At 36.9% G+C, this 24,636-nt stretch overlaps 1 protein-coding gene across 13 annotated transcripts in view; it reads left to right on the forward strand.

The window, feature by feature from the left end:
• The window catches only part of ANKRD17 (ankyrin repeat domain 17), a 187,594-nt gene that overhangs the window by 119,176 nt on the left and 43,782 nt on the right, over positions 1 to 24,636 (forward strand). For 8 of the 13 annotated variants that reach the window (XM_051820219.2, XM_051820223.2, XM_070048031.1 and 5 more), the window contains 9 exons: positions 1,404 to 1,552; positions 7,698 to 7,809; positions 7,970 to 8,115; positions 11,168 to 11,310; positions 12,090 to 12,303; positions 12,759 to 12,934; positions 15,596 to 15,758; positions 18,042 to 18,137; positions 19,295 to 19,411. In XM_051820219.2, coding sequence (XP_051676179.2) covers positions 1,404 to 1,552; positions 7,698 to 7,809; positions 7,970 to 8,115; positions 11,168 to 11,310; positions 12,090 to 12,303; positions 12,759 to 12,934; positions 15,596 to 15,758; positions 18,042 to 18,137; positions 19,295 to 19,411 — 1,316 coding nt within the window. The remainder of the gene's footprint in view (positions 1 to 1,403; positions 1,553 to 7,697; positions 7,810 to 7,969; positions 8,116 to 11,167; positions 11,311 to 12,089; positions 12,304 to 12,758; positions 12,935 to 15,595; positions 15,759 to 18,041; positions 18,138 to 19,294; positions 19,412 to 24,636) is intronic. The other 5 variants (XM_051820220.2, XM_051820224.2, XM_070048028.1 and 2 more) reach the window with 1 other exon arrangement.

The following is a 24,636-nucleotide window of genomic DNA, read 5'->3' on the forward strand; positions in this document are numbered from 1 at the left end:
ATTATCATTATGGAGTAATGATATCAAGATCATTAGATGATCATCTTAATATATTAGTACATGCCCTTTTCTATTGGTCTGGATCCCTAAGGATTCAAACAATGTTTTGTTATGTTATGTTTTGTTTTGTTTCCTCTTTTGTTTTTCCTTTGGCTTTTAAGTGAACTTAAAACTGTATAATTATAGAATGTGTGTTGCTATCATGTATAGTGTATGTTTGTGCCTAAACTAAGGATTTTGTGTAAAATAGATTTCCTAAATGATAATCATGTTTATAATTGTCACAATAAGATCTATTTCAGTTTTATTCTTAACAGGATCGTAACTACTTTTGCCTGGTTTCAGATCCAGTTGTGAATCATAATTGTTTTATGTCTTGATGTAGTTGATAACTTGGTAACATACGTCTACATTACTGTTGACCACTCAAAGATTAATGCCCTAACTTTTATACTATAGTATTTATTATAGGGGAATGAAAAGGAATGATGTTCACATATTAACTTCAGAAGTGAGTCAATGAGGGAATAAAGTACCCTCACCTGAATCTACTGTACATCCCACACTACTTACTATCTTTGGAGTTCTCCTGCTTCAAATACTGACCTAATTAGGCTTTTCTTCATTTTACATATTTGGGTGAAAATAATATCACAGTAGAATCCAACTTAAAGGAACTAACAGAAATCCATTTTTAAGGGTGATTGTGTGCATACCTTTATTTCTACTCTGATTTTTAGATATTGTCTTCATAAATCAGTGTGATTGCTGGATTGACTGGTGGGCATTTTACCCCACTCAAAATTATTTTTCATATGAGAAACTAGCTTTATGTGAGGATTTTTTTTTTTTTAGTATACTGTCATACTGAGAGCCAGAATGCAGAATATTATTATCCCCTGTCTGGTTAGTAAAACAGTAGGAAGTGTTTTAAATGATTAGATACTGAAGTTCTCTCCTCCCAGTTATATTCCATTAGTTCTAGTATATAAGGTATGAAATTGGCAATTAAAAACCATATTTTTCCCCTTCTGATCTTGACAATTTTACCTTTTATTCCTTTTCTAATTTAGAAGATAAAATAGGTGACTCTCTTGGCATTTGTACTTCATTTTAATATGTAAAAATGTTTTTGCTTTCAGGGTTTTTGAACTAAGCTTTTATGACTACCTATCATAAGATGGGAATTTGTTTTTCAGATGAATCATTATTGATAAAATGGGTTACTTTGAACGTATATTATAATTTTGGATTCTTGTACAGTCAGGAATATGAGTTAGTAGTGCTATAGTGGTCTCTATAGACATTTTATTTTAAAAAATCCTTAAGTATGTTCTGATAACTTTCTTACTATTATCTAACAATGTTTCATCCTTATTAAGTGCGGTTATTTTGTTCAACAGCAGTCAGTGGAAGAGCATCTGCAATGTCAAACACTCCTACCCACAGTATCGCTGCTTCCATTTCCCAGCCTCAGACTCCAACTCCAAGTCCTATCATCTCTCCTTCAGCCATGCTACCTATCTACCCTGCCATTGATATTGATGCACAGGTAAGCTCCAAATAAAGGAGAGATGGTTTGTGATTTTAAACCATGTTTGATTATGTTGTCTCAGTGCAGATTTGAACCACAGTTACAAATTAAAATCCACATTTTAAGAAATAAAATACAAACTCGGAGGACTACTAATAATTATGAGATGGTTTGGTTTCCAAGGCCATCAAATTGTTTTTTAAACTTTATTAGTAGTTTTGAAACATGTGTAGAAAAAGTAAGGTTAGTGCCTATTTTCTTCTAATATTAGAACATAAAATATGAGGATACTTCAAAAAATTTCATGGAAAATGGAATTACAAAGGTAAGTTTAATTTGATGTGATATAGTTTTGAAATCCTAGCAATTTTCTCAGAATGCACATTTTCCCATGAGCATTTTGAAGACATTTTACAATATATTTTGCATATAAAAATGGTGCTAATGTTTATAGAAGTGATATTTTTTAAATCAGATATACTTAATTGTGTTTATATTATCTTTGAAAATTCTGACCGTACTGATTTAAATAAATATTGTGAGTCTACATGTCAGTATTTTTTACCTTCACATTCTCTGGAAAGATAAGATAGGGGTGAGGGTAGACACTTTAAGCTTTAGAGAGCTTGAAAGCTATTAAGTAATCCTTTACGAAAAGTAATTTACAATGAAATCTTAGGGCAAGGTGAAGTTAGAGAGAATACAATCTTTTGTCCTGAAGAAAGGCCAGAAGATACAGTGTAGATGACTACTGAATAAAGTGAAGATATATGGCCTTTAGGTTGAGTAGTGTTGGCAGTTTATGTAGTATTTGTAATTTTATTAATACTTAGAATGAGAGAATGTACTTCATAAAATTTTTAGTTTTGTTTGTGATCTAGTCTTTATAAGCTTGAATTTTAGGAAATGAGTGTTTGTGTATGTGTGTTTGTATATTATGAACTGTTGTATGCTCCTAACCTATTAAATATAAAGTCTTTAGGGCAGGTGTGTGGTCTAGGGATGTCCCTGCCCCACATATCAGGGTGCCTGTGTTTCAGTACATTGTCTGCTTTCTATTCAAGATTCCCACTAATGTTCTCTCTAGGAGGCAGCAGAGGATGACTCAAGTAATTGGGTCCCCTTGCCTCCCATGGGGAGACAATTTTGACCTGGCACAGACCTAGCTGTGTGGTTATTTGGGAGGTGAACCAGCAGATGAGATCTTTCTCCTTTCTCTTTCTCTATGTCTGGTTTTCCAATAAATTACCTAAATAAAAATTTTTTTGAATGGGGCGAGCACTATGGCACAGCAGGTTACATGACCTGCAGCACCAGCATCCCATACTGGTGCCTGTTCAAGTCCCAGCTGCTCCACTTCTGATCCAGCTCCCTGCTGATGTGCCTGGAAAAGTAGCAGGGGCTGGCCCAAGTGCTTTGGCGCCCTGCACCCACATGGGAGACCTGGATGAAGCTCCTGGATCCTGGCTTCAGCCTGGTCCAGCCCCAGCCAGTGTGGCTATTTGGGGAATAGCCAGCGGATGAAAGATCTCTTTCTCCCTCAGTCTTTCTCTCTCTGTCTCTATCAAATAAAATGAATGAATAAGTCTTTTTAAAAAAGAAAAAAATTTAGGATGTATCCTGGTTATTAAAAATACTTCTTGGTAGGCCGGCGCCGTGGCTCAATAGGCTAATCCTCCACCTTGTGGCGCCGGCACACCGGGTTCTAGTCCCGGTCAGGGCGCCGGATTCTGTCCCGGTTGCCCCTCTTCCAGGCCAGCTCTCTGCTATGGCCAGGGAGTGCAGTGGAGGATGGCCCAGGTGCTTGGGCCCTGCACCCCATGGGAGACCAGGAAAAGCACCTGGATCCTGGCTCCTGCCATCGGATCAGCGCAGTGCGCTGGCTGCAGCGGCGGCCATTGGAGGGTGAACCAACGGCAAAGGAAGACCTTTCTCTCTCTGTCTCTCTCTCTCACTGTCCACTCTGCCTGTCAAAAAAAAAAAAAAATACTTCTTGGTAACACTGCAGAAAAGGGGTTTTGATTGATTCTAATAGCCACTCAGTGTTAAAGAACCAACCGCGTTGTTCATGGGTTATAAAAACTTCTTTCAGATTCATTCTTGTCGTATGTCCTTCATATATTTGTAAACTGCTTGTTTTTGGTCTGAGACTTCTGAAGACTTTTCTTAAACTCAGAGGATTTTAATCTAGTACATCTCAAAAATGGGAAAAATAAAGTACTTACATAATATTGCTTTTTTTTCCATTTTAAATAATTAACATCCATTATCCTTTTAAAGATACTCACCAATCACAATTGAAACTGTAAACTTTTACCTTTAATGGTCTAAAAAAATTGGGATATTTTTCTCTATTTCTGTTGATTTTGCAGTACCAAAAATACTTTCACCACTGATTTAACAAGAAAAATAAAGGAGATTGGGAAAAAATTAACAGTACCATTTAATATAATACCATTAATTTTATTAATTTTAATATACTACCATATTAAAAACATTTTACTCTCCAATGCATTTATTCTTACTGTTTTTGTGGACTAGTTTCAAATAGGTTATTCAATTTGCTGATTATTCTCATTTAATAAGTACACTACAGGCATATCCTATTTTTAAGGTTACATGTAATCTGACTGGGGTAGAGAATGAGACATTTGAGATTGTGAAATTTGTGGAGGTCTAAACAAAGTTCAGCTCTTTAAATGCTAATAGTTTTCAAAGTAATGTAATTATTTCTAGAGTAATTATCAGAGTTTTTTTTTTTTTGTAGGCAGTTATTTTTTTTTACCTCCATGTTATCTCATTAAAAATTATCTTTTCTTTCAGTTTTCCCTCAATCTTATGATTCCTTCTTTCCACTCTTAACAACCAAAACAAAATTGAATAGACATGCTTTGTGATATAAGCCAAAATTCATTCCTTAAATTCTCTAAATACATGATTTGTACTTCTGTTCATTATTCAAACCTAAATTTGCCCCATTGAGTAAAGGGTAAGCTACTGGTGAGCAGAGTGTTTTTCACTTATCTTGAGAGTACCTGAAGAGTGCTTTAATATATAAAAGGTGCTTTATAAATGTCAGGTTTGTTTTACAATGTGGAAAAAACAAGACATATTTTACTGATCAAAAAAATTTCTGTGGTTATTGCTTTCAAAATTTATATAACTTTTTTATTTAAGATTGTCACAGCTTTTGCAAATTACTTTTTAACTCCTCAAAGAATTTTTAAAACCTCATAAACATAATAAAGTTGCCTCCTCTGCTGATTGCATGTGCACTAATGTAGAGGATGTAAAAGATGATATATTTAACATTCACCTCAATCTGCTGTGCCTTAAAGGGAAAGCAGGCTTTTGTTACCAAGATGATCCTCTAGATTTTTTAAAGCCCATCTCTGCTAGTTATTAACTTGTATAGTCATCAGAAAGTTATTTCTCTGAGACATTATTTCCTTTCCTCTGGAATCAGACACTATAATTTCTTTTTTATAAACCTGAATGAGTATCAAGTATTATAACACAACCACTCATTTAAGTTTCATGTCCTTCTCCATTGTTGTAGTTGGTGCATCTCTCCCTTGTGGCCATCCCTGATCTCTGCAGTCATTTGCTCTGCTCTCTGCCAGCCTCTTCTGCAGAGCAGCTTTTGCGGTCTCCCTCTTCATCACTGACTAGTAGGCTTTTTCTTATTTCTTGACTTTTTATCAGTTTTGCCTTTTATCTCTTGTTTTTCATTTTTTATAATGGAGTTTTATTTTTACAATTATTTACATTCTGGGAGAATATGCCTTTTCTGTATTTATTACATAAATATAAACAAGTTTATAAATAAAATAAAAGTGTGTATTTTATATATAGTCATTTGCTTATTAAATAGTCTTTGATTTGTAACCCTTTACAGCTATTGTCATTCATTCTGCTTTTCATGTATTGCTTCCTGGGCAAAGCATCCCTAAGAGGTAGAAAATGCAAACATGATTGAGCCATTTTTATTACCTTCCAAGAATGTATATAGTCCTTTGAAGGTGATATATTCATAAGGCATATTAGTGGCACATATTATAGTAGAAGAAGTACATATGTGAAAATGAGGTTAGATACTTAGGGAAGCAATAATGTGAAATACATATATAATAGAAATAATAGACACATTAAAAAATAAAAATAAATAGAACAACTTTGAGGATTATTTTTTACTTTCCTATATAAAGGCAGTTCAAAAAAGTTTGTACAAAATGAAATTAAAATGAAAATTTTATGGGGGCAAAATAGTTTTGAAATCTATGCATAATTTTTTCATAATGTGCATTTTCCCCAAATGTCTGAAGATCCCATGTACATCTATAATATACTTTTGACAAATTATCAATTTAAAAATTAAGGAGATTTTCTTAAAGTTTTACTTCATACTAAAAGTCTTCAAAATTTGATGTGCATGTTATACTCACAGCTGGACTTATCACATCATCCTGGTTTTTCCCATGACTTTCCTGGTTATTTTTGTTTTGTTTTGTTTTAAAGATTTATTTATTTATTTATTTGAAAGAGTTACACAGAAAGAGAAGGAGAGGCAGAGAGAGAGAAGCCTTCCACCCGCAGGCTCACTCCCCAATTGGCTGTAATGGGCGGAGCTGCGCCAATTCAAAGCCAAGAACCAGGAGCTTCTTCTGGGTCTCCCGTGAGGGTGCAGGAGCCCTAGGACTTGGGCCATCTTCTACTGCTTCCCCAGGCCGTAGCAGTGAACTGGAACGAAAGTGGGATGCTGGCATTGTAGTAGGCAGCAGCTTTACCCACTACACCACAACGCCAAAAATTTTCTTATCCCAGAAACCTCCCTCTGTTGCAGAGTCAGACTTAAAGTCTGTCTCAATTTGGATTTCATTGGAAATAGTTGATTTATATTTAGATTTGATGAAATGTGCAGTCAGAACAGTAGATTGGTTTACTCAGGTTTAATTGAAATTTTAAAATTTAGTTCCACAGATACATGAGCCATTTTTGAAGTGTCAGCAGTCATGTTGTTAGTTGTTACCATTTTGTACAGCATGGGTTTAGAGTACTAAAAGCATAAGGAATTAGATAATTTACTTACAGCAGCATTTAAACTGTTAAAAGAGTACAAATGCTGGAAAATCCTGTATTGGTCACTATCATTAGCAGAAGTAAGAACTTAATTGTCTATGAACAGTAACATCTCAGTTATACTAGTCTTTGTCTTTTAAAATACACAGTGCATCTTACATATTTTTTGTTCTTATAAATATCTTGGGGCTTTATTCTTAAAAGTAGCTAAGTTACTTACTAAACATTTCAATGCTTGCTTTACAGCATTGTTAGGTGGTTCCAGAACAATTTGGCCCAACTACTAAGGATTCTGTTTTAAGATCTGTTATTCTTGCTAGTGAGATCCAAACTATCCTTGACCCTTTGTGAGTCTCTGGGTGTCATTCATCCTGATCCTGTCTGGTGGTCTTTGCCTGGCCATCAATAATTTCCTCAATGCACATGTGCTCAACAAGCTCAGCTGAAGACTTGAGGGGAACCCCTTGAAGGTCTCCAGAGTAATCTTTTCTCTGTAGTGCTCTCCACTTTAGTAATTGTGCCATAAATTCTATCTACCTCTCCAAACTCTCTTCTCAACTCAAGGAGATTGCCACACTCTGTTTGGGTACTGCCCCTTGTACTGTAACCTGGCAGGCACCTCCAGGCACACAGTTGGATTAATCATTTTGTCCTCAGAAATCACTGTCCTGCACCGCCTTTCTAAGCACTGTCATTTCAAATAGTGTGTCTTTTTTGTTTGTTATTCAAGATAGAAAAATAAACATAATATGTGTTACCTACGTTTAACAGCTGGAAATGAAAATGAGTCCAGAGTACTGATTTTAATCATGTAGCATATGCCAGAAAATCATCCTTGCCCCCACAACCCCAGCTTGGTGCTTACTTTAAAAATTGCCTATAAAGTTCAGGTATTATTTTTACCCTTCAAGAAGGAAAAATAACAGATTGGTCAATATTGAGAGGGAGAGGGAATAAAGATAAACTTTACTTTTAAAATGCTTAATATACTACAATGTTACAGATTTACCTGTGTATATTTGATATTGTTATTATTCAGTAAACTAATGTTTTTGTTTTCTTCCTTTCCCCCCACCCCCCACAGACTGAGAGTAACCATGACACAGCGCTAACACTTGCCTGTGCTGGTGGCCATGAGGAACTGGTACAAACACTGCTAGAGAGAGGAGCTAGTATTGAGCATCGAGACAAAAAAGGTAGGGCCTATTTTCAATTTTAATTTTCTGTAACATTTGTGAATAAAATTTAAGTATTCAAAAACGTTACTTTTTAGCCTTGTTTTGGTGCTTAGGCACACTGGTAGGCAATACTGTTCATTTCCTTAGCATGTGTGAGAAAATCATTATTTTTCTCTAGGTTTTACTCCACTCATTTTGGCTGCTACAGCTGGGCATGTCGGTGTTGTGGAGATACTGCTGGACAATGGTGCAGACATTGAAGCCCAGTCAGAAAGAACGAAGGACACACCACTGTCCTTGGCTTGTTCTGGGGGAAGACAGGAGGTAACATTTCCTCTTGCAAATTTTTTCATCTCTTTAGTTTGCAAATATAGACTTACCTTTTTTCCTAATGGAACAATGGTTTGAAATGTCAGACTTTTCACAGTAATTTGAAACTATTATTGATTACCAAAAAGGAAGTATTTCTATAAGTCATCATGTCAGAAAAATCATACTGTCCAGAATCCTCTCATTTAAAAGTAGTACCTTCTGTAGGAATAGGCTAGGAGAAAGATTAAGGCATTCCAAATCAAATCAGAAAGTTCCTGATAAACCAAGCCTGTATTTATTCATCTTTCCTGCCATAGTGTACATGGCATCAATTGTCCAGTCTCTTTTTCTCAGTAAGATTGTTAAGGAATGAAGAATGTTCAATTTGTATTTGGTCTTGGAACTATTTCCTTATGATTTTCCGTATCATTCCTTCATCCTGTGGGGATAGATTGTCAGATGAGATGATATAACCTGACCGTTGGTATTTTAAGGAATTTAGAACTGGGATTGATCTGGTAGACCCTAGAAATGACAGCCTTAACATTACTCGTTTCTATATTTATTATTTAGTTAAGTAACCCAATCCACCAACACCTTTCTGCTTCCTGACAGTCCAAGTCTGTATTGGAGATGCAAGGCTTTACAAGCCAGTCATGCTGTCCATAGATTCACAACTTCTCAATGAGGAAGTTATTGAATCTTAGGTTTAGAAAGCACATTAGTCATCCAGATTTGGATTTCAGCTTGAAAGTCGTCTTCTTTTTTTTTTTTTTTTTTTTTTTGTAAAGATTTCCTATTAAGCCTGACTAACTTCCCTAAGTTTCTCCATTGTTTCTAATTGTATTCTTTGAACAACTGGAAAGATGTTTCCATCTTCGGATATTTGAGTCTGTTACCCAAACTGTGTTAAACAAGTCCAGTTTTTCCATTGTTAGCTTGAGAATACCTTTTCCAAATGCTTCAGCATCCTTGCTATTCCATCCTTTATTAAAAAAAAAAAAAATACTGAGAGTCACTGGGCAAGTATTACTCCTGTTTGAACATTGAAGCCACCTTTGTGCTTCCCTTGCCTCTTGCCAGTCATGAGAGACCAGGTTATGCTGAATTTTATTTTATTTTTTTAGGATTTTATTTATTTGAGAGACAAAAGTCTTCCATCCAGTGGTTCACTCCCCAAATGGCCATGACAGCCAGAGCTGAGCCCATCTGAAGCCAGGAGCTTCTTCTAGGTCTCACACGTGGGTGCAGGGACCCAAGCATTTGGGTCATCTCCCACTACTTTCCCAAGCCGTAAGCAGAAAGCTGAATCAGAAGAGAAGCAACTGCGACTCAAATCATTGCCCATATGGAATGCCAGCACTCGGGCCTCCTGAATTCTAATCAATTAAATTGACTATGTTTTTATTTTATTTTTAGATAAACTATTAAAAATTTTAAAAATTGTTAGAATAATTCCTGTACAAAAGAATGGGAAACCTGTTATTTTGTAGATTGAAAACATTGGCACTTACTGATCATACAGGTGTATGTATTGTTTGCACTGGCAGATTTACATGGGCTATTTCTATGGTTTTTTTTTTTTTTTTTTTTCAAAAATTATATTTGGAGTAGATATTATATGTGTGAAAAGATAATACTTGATAATGAAGATATTCTGCACAGGAGACAACAAGGGATCTGTTCCTACCATGTTGTTCCTTTGAACTGTGTAGTTTTCTTTTTCTTCCGTGATCAGCAGTGGAGGAGGATGGGTATGTTAGAAGGATTTTAAGCCAAATAATAAGAAAGTATAAAGTACCTAATTTGATAAGTTATCTCTACTACATCAGAAAGTAAAGACAGTAAAATTTTAACCTTAACTGAAATTTCTAATCATTTTGTACTTTGAATACTCGGTTTTAGTGTTGAATCAAAAAGAAATTAGTTGACCTCCTTCATTTAAAACTCTGAGTCAGTAGGGCACATAATTTTAATGAATGTAAAATGTTACAAATGGGGTTACAACAGTTAAACTAACTTAAAAAGCCACTGTACTATAAAATCACATTTTTTAATATGGAATGTTTATTATATTTTGTGAAGAGGCTAGTCCTTCAGATAACTAAGGCTGGGTACATAATAATTGAATTTGAAAACACTTGTTAATATTTTAGTATGCTATTAATCCTAATAGTGAAGGTTTTGAGCTATGATCTTGAACCAGTCTTAATTTCCTTAAGCCTCATTTGTAAAATGAAGATGAAAATACCCTAGTACCTTTGTCAAAGGGTTTTTTTGTGCATTAAATGACAGACTTGGCAAATAAGCACTAAACATTTTTATCTATCAGGAAAATGCAATTAAAATCCAGTTGAAAACCACTACAAACCACTAGAATGGCTAAAATTGGCAAAAACAAATGTTGCCAAGGATGTAGAGCAACCTAAAATTAATGCATTTTTGATGGGAGTATAAATAGTACCACAGCTTTAGGGAAAAGTCCATGGATTTCTTTTATTTTCTTTTTTTTTTTTTCATATATTTATGAAGATTTGTTTCTTTCAAAGAGTTATAGGGAGAAAGAGACCTTCCATCTGCTGGTTTACTCTCCAAGTGTCTGTAATGGCAGGAGCTGGGCCATAGTGAAGCCAGGAGCCTGGACCACATGGGTGGAAGGGGCCAATGCACTTGGTCTTTCTGCTGCTGCTTTCCCAGATGCACAAGCAGAGAACTGGATCAGAAGTGGGGCTGAGACTCAAACCGGCACCCAAATGGGATGTTGGTGTTGCTTAACCTGCTGCACCATAGCACCAGCCCCTGTCAATTTCTTATTCTGTCTTGTTACTGATGGCATAACGAATACTTAGCCATTTCAATAGATTTCTCAGTAGGTTTTACTTGAGAAGCTGTCTCTCTTTTTCTAGACCCAGGTCATCACTAAAGGCTGGTTTTATGGAAAGGATGAAGAACTTGCTCTTCATTTGTTACATTCTAAAACATGAGAGAGAGAGATCAGAAACAGACACCTTGAAAATTGTGTCAACATAAGAAAATACATTTTTACCCCCTTTTTTCTTTCTAGGTGGTGGAGCTGTTGTTAGCTCGAGGGGCAAATAAAGAGCACAGGAATGTTTCTGATTACACACCCCTAAGCCTGGCTGCTTCTGGTGGCTATGTGAACATCATCAAAATATTACTAAATGCAGGAGCTGAAATTAATTCTAGGCAAGTTTTATTCTGTCTCTAAGTCCCTTATTTAGTAAGTATACTATGTTATAGATAATAGTAGGACACCTACTTCTTAAATATAAAAATCCTGTTATTAAAAACTTAAAATCCAAATTGCTAGATTTTTAAGATTTTATTTCAGTAATTAAAACTGTTGACATGTGGCTTTAAAACATCAATTATTGCATTCTGTTTCATACTAAAAGCCACCTTCTTAGGAGTTTTTTTTTTTATTTTTAAGATTCATTAATTTATTTGAAAGTCAAATTTACAGAGGGAGGGAGGGTGGGAGAGAGTGATAGAAATCTTGCCTCAATGGGTCTACTCCCTACTTAGCCACAGTGACTGGAGCTGGGCTGGTCTGAAGCCAGGAGCTTCTTCTAGGTCTCCTTTGTGGGTGCAGGGGCTCAAGGATCTAAGCCACTGCTTTTCTGGGCATACTAGCAGGGAACTGGATTAGAAGTGGAGCAACCGGGACTTGAACTGGTATCCACATGGGATTACTGACTCTCAGGCAGCAGCTTTAACTGCTACACCATAGCACAAGCCCCCTTAGGAGCTTTTGTTAAAGAGATGTGCTTTAAGATGGAAAGTGTATTATAAGTTGATAACCACTTTCTAGCTCAAGTTATTATGTTATATGAGGAACAAAATATTCTATTAAAAGAGTTCTAATGGAGCCTTGTAGTATATCAGAGATAGGGCTGGGAATTCAATTTTTCTGGAAGATTTAAAATATATTCTTCTTCTTTTTGTTCTCATACCTTTACCCCCAGAACTGGTAGCAAATTGGGCATTTCTCCTTTGATGTTAGCAGCTATGAATGGGCATACAGCTGCTGTTAAGCTCCTGTTAGACATGGGTTCTGACATAAATGCTCAAATAGAAACCAATCGGAACACTGCCCTTACTTTAGCCTGCTTCCAAGGAAGAACTGAAGTGGTTAGTCTTCTGCTTGATAGAAAAGCAAATGTCGAACACAGAGCTAAGGTAAGAGCAAGTCTTAGATTTATCTGTGAATTATTGTTTTGATATTTTAGGTGTGTAATAGCAGCATGCCAGTTGTAATAGTACTTTCTAGTAACATTTATCTCCTAATACATATTTAATGTGAAATCATTCTGTGTGACTCAGTCAAGCATTAACTCTTGAAAAAATCTCAGCAGTACATTTTTATAGCAATAATGAGCTTAGGGCTATCAGCTGAAAATAGGTGAGCCACTTTGAAAGAGATGAGAGAGAAACATTTATTGAGTGCCAGTTAAATGCCAAGTACATACATATTACCCAATTCTTTTCATAATATCAGTGAGATTAGGTAGGATTGTTCCCATTTAAAAGACCAAGTCCAAGTGGCTAATAAGTGCTAAAATAGCACTCCCTCAGATTGTTATTGTTTTGGTTCATTGCAGTGTCTGCTATCTTTTATTTTCCACTTAATCTAGACTGGCCTCACACCATTAATGGAAGCTGCCTCAGGAGGATATGCAGAGGTGGGCCGAGTTCTTTTGGATAAAGGTGCTGATGTTAATGCCCCTCCAGTGCCCTCTTCAAGAGATACAGCTTTAACCATAGCAGCAGATAAAGGGCATTATAAATTCTGTGAGCTTCTCATTGGCAGGTATGATAAAGTATTAATAGTGATTACCATTCTCTCCTGACATTAAAAAAAATCAAATGTGATTATTTTTATAAACTACAAGTACCCAACCACCACCACATACACACACACACACACACACATACCTACCTGTTACTCTTCAGCTATCTGTGGCCATGTTACATTGTATGATTGTTTCAGTACTACCTAAAAATATTTTTTATTATAGCACTCTACAAGTGCTATAAGCTATTTGAACTTTCAGATGTTGTCATCTATACTTGTGTATGAGTTTTTGTAAGCATTATTACTCTAGGCTTGAGAAGCCTAGCAGTGATCTAGGGCTTCTTTATTAATTTCTTTAATCCAGAGCAGCTTCTATTTCAGTTACTTAAAAGCTGCCTGCTTGTTGTCCAAGATCTTTGCATGGTATCCTAAGCAGTTGTTAGTTGATAGTAGCTATTATTCACCATTTCTACCTTGATGCCCACTGAATATTGTTTTTAAACCTGAGTATTGTTTTTAGATTCTTTTTTTTTTCCTGAAGTTACACAATTTGAAACATGCAGTTGGCTCCTTGGATACTGTTGATTTTCATTTATTTCAAAGGCTGAGGTGAGTGAGGGGGAGAGATTCCATCTCCTGGTTCACTCCCCAAATGGCTGCCAGTGTCCAGGACTGATGCAGCCCCAAATGCTATCCTGGTCTCCTTTTGGGTGCCAGAGGCCCAAGTACTTCTCCCATCCTCTGCTGCTTTTCCAAGCACATTAGGAGGTATTAGGATCAGAAGCAAGCAGCTGGGGCCAGTGCTGTGGCATAGTGGGTTAAGTCCAAGCTGCTCCACTTCCAATCCAGCACTGCGCTATGGCCTGGGAAAACAGTACAGGATGGCCCAAGGCCTTGCGCTCTTGCACCTGCATGGGAGATCCAGGGGAGGCTCTCTGCTTCTGGCTTTGGATTGGTTCAGCTCCGGCCGTTGAAACTCTCTGGGAGTGAACCAGTGGATGGAAGGCCTCTCTGCCTCTGCCTCTCTGTAACTCTGCCTTTCAAAGAAAAAGCAAACAGCTGGGACTCAAATCAGTGCTCCCATAAGTGACGCTAGCATTGTAGGTGGCAGCTTAGCTTGCTGCTCCACAGTGCTAGCTTCTTTATCTGAGAGGTAGTGTTACAGATGGAGGGAGAGACAGAGAGAAAGGTATTCCATCCAGTGGTTCACTACCCAAAAGGTCACAACAACCGGAGCTGCGTAAATCCAAAGCCAGGACCTCCTTCCTGGTCTCCCACATGGGTGCAAGGGGCCCAAGCACTTGGGCCATCTTCCACTGCTTTCCCAGTCCATAAGCAGATCCGAAGAGAGCTAGATCCGAAGAGCAGTGTCCAGGACATGAACCAGCGCTTATATGGGATGCCGGCACCATAGACGGAGGCTTAGCCTACTGTGGCACAGCTCCAGCCCCAAGTCTTAAAAAAAAAAAAAAAAAAAAAGCCCGGCGCTGTGGTTCACTTGGCTAATCCTCCGCCTGTGGCACCAGCACCTTAGGTTCCAGTACCGATTGGGGCACCAGCTTCTGTCCTGGTTGCTTCTCTTCCAGGCCAGCTCTCTGCTGTGGCCCAGGAGGGCAGTGGAGGATGGCCCAAGGCTTGTGTTGCTACACCCGCATGGGAGCCCAGGTGGAAGCACCTGGCTCCTGGCTTCGGATCAGCACAGCACGCTGGCCATAGCAGCCATCTGGGGACTGAACCAACAGAAGGAAGCCCTTTCTCTCGGTCTCTCTCTCACTTGTCTATAACTCTGTCAAAAAAAATATATTGACTATATGAATATTTTCTCTTTTTTTTAAACACAGGAAATTGCCTTTTTTTTTTTTTTTTTGACTGGCAGAGTGGACAGAGAGAGAGACAGAGAGAAAGGTCTTCCTTTTGCCGTTGGTTCACCCTCGAGTGGCTGCCACGGCTGGCGCGCTGCGGCCAGTGCACCGTGCTGATCCGAAACCAGGAGCCAGGTGCTTATCCTGGTTTCCCATGGGGTGCAGGGCCCAAGCACTTGGGCCATCCTCCACTGCACTCCCTGGCCACAGCAGAGAGCTGGCCTGGAAGAGGGGTAACCAGGACAGAATCCTGTGCCCCAACCGGGACTAGAACACGGTGTGCTGGTGCTGCAAGGCGGAGGATTAACCTAGTGAGCCGCGGCGCTGGCCTTTTTTTTTTTTTTTTTTTTTTTGACAGGCAGAGTGGATAGTGAGAGAGAGAGACAGAGAGAAAGGTCTCCTTTTTGCCGTTGGTTCACCCTCGAGTGGCTGCCACGGGCTGGCGCGCTGTGGCCGGCACACCGCTAATCCAAAGGTAGGAGCCAGGTGCTTCTCCTGGTCTCCCATGGGGTGCAGGGCCCAAGCACTTGGGTCATCCTCCACTGCCTTCCTGGGCCACAGCAGAGAGCTGGAATGGAAGAGGGGCAACCGGGACTAGAACCCAGTGTGCCGGCGCCGCTAGGTTGAGGATTAGCCTATTGAGCTGCAGCGCTGGCCAAATATATGAATTTTTAATTTGGTGACCAAGAACTCAATGTATTTTATCCCTTAATATTAAAAACTGATTTCAGATTTACTGAATATGTTAAAATAGTTTATTGCTACCTGTGTTGTTCAGTGTCCTTTAAGACAGTGCTGTGTCTTTGCTTTTTAGGGGAGCTCATATTGATGTACGTAACAAGAAGGGGAACACTCCGTTGTGGCTAGCAGCAAATGGTGGACACCTTGATGTGGTTCAGTTACTAGTACAAGCAGGTGCAGATGTGGATGCAGCTGATAACCGCAAGATAACTCCTCTTATGGCAGCATTTAGAAAGGTTACAAGTTTTTTATCCTCACATTTACCTGGATGGTTCTTATAGTAGTAAATACATAGTTTACTGCTCACTGATGACTCTTACTTTGTTACCAACTGTGGTGTAAGTAGTACTATAACAATGCAATAACTGATGGCAACATTGAAAGGTAGATAAATATCAAAGCTAAGTAAACTTTTGAAAAGCAGTTTTAAGAAATAGTTTGAAATCTAGCTATACTCTTCATATTTTCATATTTCACAAAGTGTAAATTCAGTTAAGAGTAATTGGAGCTACTTTTATTTTATATGATTGAGTATTCTTACTATACCACTGCATTGAAAAATATAACTTAAGTTGACTTTATTATTTTTATTTATTGCCTTTAAATACTTGGAAAATAAGAAATTAAGTCACAAATTTCCTCTAAACCAGCATTTTAAACTACTGAAAATTAAGTACTTTGCATTTAGCAGAAATAAGAATTTTGTGAAAGCAAGTGAAAATCTTCCAAAGTTACTCAATTCTTTATGTCCTATTGAGCTCAGAGTGGTATTTCTAATCTCTTAGAGGTTGTAAGAGTATTCTATCTTTATATTATTACTAATCATTAGTTATATATCTTTTCAGTAGAATTATAATATTTTTAAAAGATGTATTTACTTAAAATGCAAAGTTAGAGAGAGGTCTTCCATCCACTGATTCACTCCCCAAACAGCCGCAACAGCTGGCATAGGGCCAGGCCAAAGCAAGGCGCCAGGAGCTTCATGCAGGTCTCTCACATGGGTCCAGGGGCCCCAACACTTGGGCCATCTTCTGCTGCTTTCCCAGGCACATTAGCAGGGAGCTGGATCGGAAATGGAGCAGCCAGGACTTGAACCATCACGTATATGGATGCCAGCTTTACCCGCTATGCCACAGCAGTTTAATTCCCTAGTGTCTTTTATAAGCAATGGTTGACCAAATGAAAGCTGGAAGCCAAGCACTCAGTCATATCTCCTACATGTTTGTCAATGACCCAAGTACTTGAGCCATCACTTGCTACCTCCTAAGGTGTGAATTAGCAGGAAGCTAGAATTGTGAGCAGAGGTGTAACTTGAACCCAGGAACTGCCATATGCGCTGCCCATATGTCCCCAAGGCACGTCATTAACTGTTAGGCCAAATACCCACTCTCCTGAAGATTTTTTCTTTTTAAAGTCTATTTATTTGAAAGGCAGAGTGGGAAAAAAAAAAAAAGAAAAAAAAGAAAGGCAGAGTGGCACAGAGAGGGAGAGACAGAGAAAGAGATCTATCTATTCATTCACTTGCCAAATGGCCACAAAGGTCAGAGCTGGTTCAGTCAAAGCCAGGAGCCCAGAATTCATCTGGGTCTCCCATCTGTGAACTTTCCCAGGTATATGGGCAACAACCTGGCACCTCCAGTAGGCTTTTAATTCCATCTTTTTGTTTTGATGACAGTAATGTTTAATATATACCATGTACAACTGGAATATTATGGTATACAGGGTAAAACTAGTACACTTTTTTAAAAAAAGTAGGTTAATCAAGGAGGTAGGTTCCATTCCCAACATCATGTAATTGAATTGTCTCATACAGTTTAAAGATTGTAGCAGTGGTTCAGAGATCATTAGGGAATGATGCAAGTGGTATATGAGCCATTCATTGAAAAATTGCTATTCATTTAAAAAGTTTAATAAAGGTACAGAGGCAATATAGGAAATAGACCTTTTTATCAAAACAGGCTGATAAGTGTTATGTTAAGAGAGCAATAATGTAGTTCAAAGAAAGTGTAGTGGGTTTTGAATGTTTATCTAAATATTTATGAAATTTACTGAACTGTTACAGCCAATTATATAATCAGCTCATGCTTCAGGAAAATGTACTTTCCCTTCTTTCACACTAGTTAGCATAGCACTGTGAACCCAGTTTCTATCTGAAAGAATAAAGAAACAAGATTGTTATTTTTACTACTTAGAATAGATAACTGGAGGTTTATGTCCTAGTGAGTTAGCAAGGAAAAGGAACATGAGGGTTTTTTTTTTTTCTTCCTTTAGACTGTTCTCTTTGTAAAACTGACTTTTGGACTCTTTTTTTTTTTTTTTATCCAGAGTGGTTTAGAATGTTAGGTCACATTGTGCTGTACTTTTGTGGAGGATAGGGTGAGAATGAATGATTTAGACTTAAATGATTGGAACCAAAATCTGTCTTCATGGCACTAATGTTAGTTAGCTTAGACAGACCATGTACGTTTCTAAATCCATGAATCTTGTTTTTAGCCTGACATCAGTAATCTATTTTTTAGGGTCATGTGAAGGTGGTACGCTACTTAGTCAAAGAAGTCAATCAGTTTCCATCAGATTCTGAATGTATGAGATACATAGCAACCATCACTGATAAGGTAAATATATTGTTCAACTTTATCTCACTATATGAGCAAGGATTCTATTGGACTATATCTCCCATGCTAAGAAAGTCTTAATTTGAGCAACAAAAAGGGTGGTGTACAGCAATTTCGTTCGTTAACAGTATTTGTGTATGAGACTTTTGCAGATTTTTTTACTTACCTTGTGAATCAGTATGCCATTCTTTTCAAATAGTACTTGAGCTAATTTCTTACACTAAACAGTTAAAACCAAAATCATTATTACTAATTAAGGCTATCATCTTTATATGTATGTTTATCCTTACTGATATCTGTTCTGAAGAACAAGCCCAGTGGATTTTATTTCCCAGCAAAAATGAACATTGTAGTTTTAATCATACTCGAGAATAAAGTTAGGTTAACTATCGGTTTAAAAATAAATTGACTAGAATTTCTATAGGTAAAATAGGGGAGATAAAAATTAATCTTAAAAGATTTAATTGAGAGCTTTGTCTAATGCCATTTTGATTTGTGGTTTATACTAATGCTTGATAAAGTCCTAACACATTCCAAAGAGGCCAACAAATTTTAAAATATCTTCCTAGTAGATTTTCACATCAGTTATTACTTGATAGTGAACAGCTTGTCCCCATAGATTTAATTGAAAATAGCGAGGTCATCGTCTTGCCTGGCTCCAGAGTTTTTCTGTTACAGTTAACATTCATGGGTATACAGGTTTTTTTGTTTTTTTTTTTTTTGTTTTTTTTTTTTTTTTTTTAGTTTTTGTATTTAGTCAGGAGAAGGGGTTAATTAACAGTAAGAAATACTATAATGAAATCACTTAACTGCATGTATCTGAATCATCTTCACCATTAATGTACACAGCTTTGTTGCTATAACTTCCTTGACATTGACCATCTCCTGAAGCTTGTTAACATGTGACATTGTTTACCATGGTTCTGTTTGCTGTTTGATTTCATATATTAAAATTACAAAAGTAAATAATTTTAGCTTCCAATAACTAGTATAATGGATATTGAAGGATAGCAGAAGCTCTTTAGTTATGTATGTTTTAAAATATACCATTTATATTTTTTGTAAACTTTTTGCTTTTTATTCTCTACTTCTGAACTATAATTGCTTATGTTTTAGTAACTTAGCAAAGAACGTCATGTTTTAATTTTTCATTGTAGGAGATGCTGAAGAAGTGTCACCTTTGTATGGAGTCAATAGTACAAGCCAAAGATAGACAGGCTGCTGAAGCAAACAAAAATGCTAGCATCTTGCTGGAGGAGTTAGACTTGGAAAAGGTAATGGTTATCTTTACATATGAAAACTACCTCTTTTCCCATTGTGATTTTTTTCCCTTTAACTTGTAACCTATTGTTTTTGGATTATACTTTTTTTTTTTTTGCCTTAAATTAGGTACACTGTTTTTCTCCTCAAGTTTGTCTCAGATAGAGAATTATGAGCACTTTAGATGAAATTAAGAGGTTTATTTTCTTACAATCAAATGAACAAAATCTTGCTATAGGAATCATGCTGATCTGGAAGTCAGAAGACATAACCTTCTGATTCTGAATTTTAGTGTTAACTAAGGATCTCTTAATCCTCATCTGTAGTTCTTTGATGCTAAACTTCTGCTTTATTGCCAGCAGATTTATCAGAAGTATCACATAACAATACCAGCGCATAACCAACTACTGAAATACAACTACTTGAAATGTTTAAGTACCTTGTTTAAATGGGTGACCTCTCTTGTACTTTTCTTTTTCAGGCAGACTACAACATCATTTCCATCTATTCCCATGGGGAGTCTATACTCCAAAAATAGCATTTAGTTTTGGGTAGTCTCATAGCTTCTTCTTGACTCCCCCTTTTTGCCAACTTTTTCCCAATAACTTTGTACTGTAGAACCTAATAGGAGTAGTAATCACAGCAGGAAAAGAATTAGTTTGGCAATGAGTATCATGGAATACAAATTCTGCCATATTTTTTTTATGAAAAATGCCATAAAAATTAGCCTGTAATAGTATGTTTAAATTTATAAAGCGAAAATTACATAGGTATCCTTTTTGAGTCAGGCCAGGCCCATTCTTTTTTACTTTACTTACTGAATTTATTAAGCTTTATTATATTATATTTAATCCTCAAATAAAATATAAATTATTCTAATTATTTTATTGTAATATAAATTTGCAAAAATACATTGAATATCACAGCTCCTTTATGTTAAAAACATTCCTGATTTAGATTATGATCAAACTAAAATGAGCATCTTTGGCTATTTTAGAGTTCTAAAAGAATGTGTAATTATTACTTGATCTATTTTCATATTTATTTAGTTTCAGCTAACATTTATTTAATAATGCCTGTCAGGTGCCAGGAGGCACTGTCAAGTGCAGGCAGCATAATAAGGGCAAATTTTGTGATGGAATTTGAACCTAATATTTTAATTTTCTTTTTTTTTTTTTCTTTTTTCTTTTTTTTTTTTAATTTTTTGACAGGCAGAGTGGACAGTGAGAGAGAGAGACAGAGAGAAAGGTCTTCCTTTTGCCGTTGGTTCACCCTCCAATGGCCGCCGCGGCCAGCGTGCTGCGGCCAGCGCACTGCGCTGATCCGATGGCAGGAGCCAGGAGCCAGGTGCTTTTCCTGGTCTCCCATGGGGTGCAGGGCCCAAGCACCTGGGCCATCCTCCACTGAACTCCCTGGCCACAGCAGAGAGCTGGCCTGGAAGAGGGGCAACTGGGACAGAATCCGGCGCCCCAACCGGGACTAGAACCCGCTGTGCCGGCGCCGCTAGGCGGAGGATTAGCCTAGTGAGCCGCGGCGCCGGCCCCTAATATTTTAATTTTAAATTCCCTGTTTCCCTGTCTCCCATTAATTTTACCTGACCTACGTCTCTTGAATTTCTCCTTCTAAAATATTACAATAATCTGTTTTTTTCATTATTCTCCTATATTTAAATGACTGAATTTAAGTAATTTTCTTATAGGTTTAGGAAGCATTCTTTCTATAGCTGATAAGAAAAAAGTATTAATTTTTCTATAATTTTTGTGATTTGTATATGTTTGGAATTTATGGCATGCCTGTGAATTACAAAGTCAGAAATGTATAAAGGTAAATAAAGAAAAACATACACCATCACGGAAGGTAACTAAAGTTTAAAACCTCAATATGGTCACTACATTCTTCTACTACAATCTGTAAGACCCCATTTGATCTGTCTGCTTATATCACTCCTAACCCTTCTCTGTCCTTTTTAGTTACTCTTTCTGCTTTGCTCCATTCATACTGACCATTTGTTTTGCGTTTCTGGTATTTTCTGCCTTAAATGTCCCTGTGTCCTCATCTTATTGTCTCCTCTCCATAGATACTTTTCTTCTTCCCTGGTTTTACTTTTATTTCTAACATTCTAAGCACTTTTTTTCCACTTAGTTATCTTGTCTCTCCACCACTAGAATCTATCTGCCACAGATGGTTATGTGGCATGTAGTAGACACTCAATAAATATTTGTGGAATACATATTCACATATGTTGTGATGGTGTACTTTTAAAAAAAACAGAATCATGCAAACATGTTACTCTTTTTTTTCTCCTCCGAACTAATGAGTATTCAATTGATAATGATTATAAATGACTACATAATATCCTATAGTAAGTTTGTTTCCAGCTTGTCATTCTAAATAATATCACAATAAATTTTTCTTTGTATTTTGGTGCTTGTATTTTTATGGAGTAAGTTCCTTTAAGTGGGTCAATATATTTTCAGGCAGAAAATTTTCAAACAGCCATCAGCAATTCATGAATGTCATTTCATTACATTCTCACCAATATTTCTTAATCTTGATGTTTGTTTTTGGGAGCCTTTCACTGAAAAAAAATCAGGGGAAACCTTTCAGATGTCATATTTTTCTATAATATTAAAGATCCAAGATGATAGGGAAGTCATCACCATAAATGAATTACATATATACTGATTATCCCACATGCATGATATACTTTATAGACAGTTTTGAATCGGGATGATTCATATACTAGGAGCCTGCAAAAAGCTAATGGGAACTACATATTATCTTTCCTTCATTTTGTCTCAAAATTTTTTAAATAACCTCATAAGGAATTCTAGATAATTATATGGAAGCCTTTTCTTTCCTGAACACCAACCTATATTTGAAAGACTATCAGATTGAGATCTAAGCATTTTGTTGAGTACTTTAAAATTTTGATTTATATCTGGGAAAACGTACTTTTTTGATCTTTTGAAGCATTATTTTCTGGCCCATCATTTATGATTGAAGAACATTGGAGTTTGGCTTAACTGGTCTGCGTTGAGGTTCTGCATAAGTAACTTATTCCACATACACAAGTGTTACTTTGATTAGCACTCCTAATGTGAAAGTTGTGGTTTGTCAAAACTGTTGCTGAGAGCACTGATCTTTACAGTCATCAAGTTCCCCTACAGTAAAGCACCATTCAGTAAACATCTGTTGGACATGTGGAAGAGTCATTGTTCTGGAGTAATTTACCTGGTTGAACTATGAAATTCTCTTATAGTTAATTGTTTACTTTTTGGGACATTAACAACTAGATTATGTATTTTGCTGTTAGAATCTCTAGCAGATATTTTAGACCTGTGTTTTTGCTATGTTGATTTCAGTCCTTCCGTATCATTACTTAGTTTCTCCTTCTACCTTTTTTCTGATAAACATTCATGAGTTTTTAGGAAGCTATGTAGGACATTTTTAAAATGTACCAGTCCCACGATCTCAGATTTACACATTTCATTTTCTATTTATCACTTCTTACCTTATTAGTTTTACTCTGTCTAGAATTCTACCTTCTACAGTCCTTCCAGAGCTCTGCCTACCAATAGCTTGTAGGATCTGCTTATATCATACTTCTCTTTGACTATTCCTTTCTCCTTTCTCCTTATTCTCACCTGTACCTCAGTAGCTAAATGCATCTAGAAAATTACACTCAACCTTGATAAGAGTTTTACTTTGATTGTGTGAGAAGTAACCATTTGCTGACCAATAGTCACACAGTTTGCTGGCCCTTAGTACCCACAAGTTCCATATCCATAGATTCAACCAACCACTTCTCAGGTATACTCTGAAAAAAAAAATTATGTCTGCACCAAACATGCATGGATTTTTTATCAATATTTCTTAAATAATAACTGTAACAGCTATTTACACTGTTATTAGGTCTTACAAGTAATACAGAGATGATTTAAAGTATACAGGAATATGTGCATAGGTTATATTCAAACACTATGCCATTTTGTAGAAGGAACTTCAGCATATTCAAATTTTGGTATTTTGGGGGGTCATAAAACTGACCTCCACAGATACCATGGAATGTCTGAACTATCCTATTATGCCTACTGTTACCTTAATTTAGTCTCCCACTCATCCAGACTGCTGTTTTTCTCACTTTGTCATGTACCGTCAGCCTTCCAATACCTACTTTCTTTCACTGCATTAGTGAGAAAAATTAAAGCGTCAGAAGAAAACGTCCAAAGACATTTCCCATTCCACCTATGTACCCACCAAGAACAGCATCTGTATACTTCTAACCAGTGACTACATAAACTTTTGGTATCCCATCCCTCCATTTGTGTACTAGATCCTTTCGTTTCTCTTGACACAGAGGCATTGTTTTGGCATTTCTTTTATTTCTCTTATATTTTCCCCTTTCTTGTGGATCATACTCATCACTATACAAGCTTATTTCTCCAGACTTAGAAGATTAAAAAAACCTTCCTTTGACTCCTCCCAGCTCCCCATGTCATATTGTTCTTTTAGCCACAGACCCATTTCTCTGCTATGCTTTACAGCAAAATACTTTGAAAGAGTTGTCTATTTTGCCAATCTCCAATTCTTCCTTTCTCTTTCTCTCTCTCTCTTTTTAAAAGATTTATTTATTTGAGAGACAGAGAGAGACGGAGAAAGGATTTCCATCCAGCGGTTCACTCCCCAAATGGCCACAACAGCCAGAGCTGTGCCAATCTGAAGCCAGGGGCTTCTTCCAGGTCTCTCATGCAGGTGCAGGAGCCCAAGGACTTGGGCCATCTTCCACTACTTTCCCAGGCCATTTAACAGAGAACTGGATCAGAAGAGGGGTAGCCAGGACAAGAACCAGCACCCTCTTCCTTTCTCTTGAATCTGTTTCCACCAGACTGTTACTACCACAGATCAACTTAAATCTTGACTTTATGGTCTCCAAAGACTGTCATGGAGTTAAGCCAATGGTTACTTCATTGTTATATTGCTGAACTTAACAGTGTTTGACACACTCTCCACTTGGCATTTATGCTCTTGATTTTTCTCTTACCTCTCTGGATGTTCTTTGTCCTTTGATGGACTCACCTCCCACCCCTTACCTTTAGTTTTAAAACTTTTGGCTCATTACATGGTCTTCCTTCTTATCCTACCTAACTTTAAATATATACCAACTGAACCAAAACTGCTGTCTGTAGCCTAGACCTCTTTTCTAAAATCCACTCTCACATATCTAATATCTATTCAC

The sequence above is a fragment of the Oryctolagus cuniculus genome, chromosome 8 (genome assembly GCF_964237555.1).
Source record: "Oryctolagus cuniculus chromosome 8, mOryCun1.1, whole genome shotgun sequence".
NCBI classification, from domain to species: Eukaryota; Metazoa; Chordata; class Mammalia; order Lagomorpha; family Leporidae; genus Oryctolagus; species Oryctolagus cuniculus.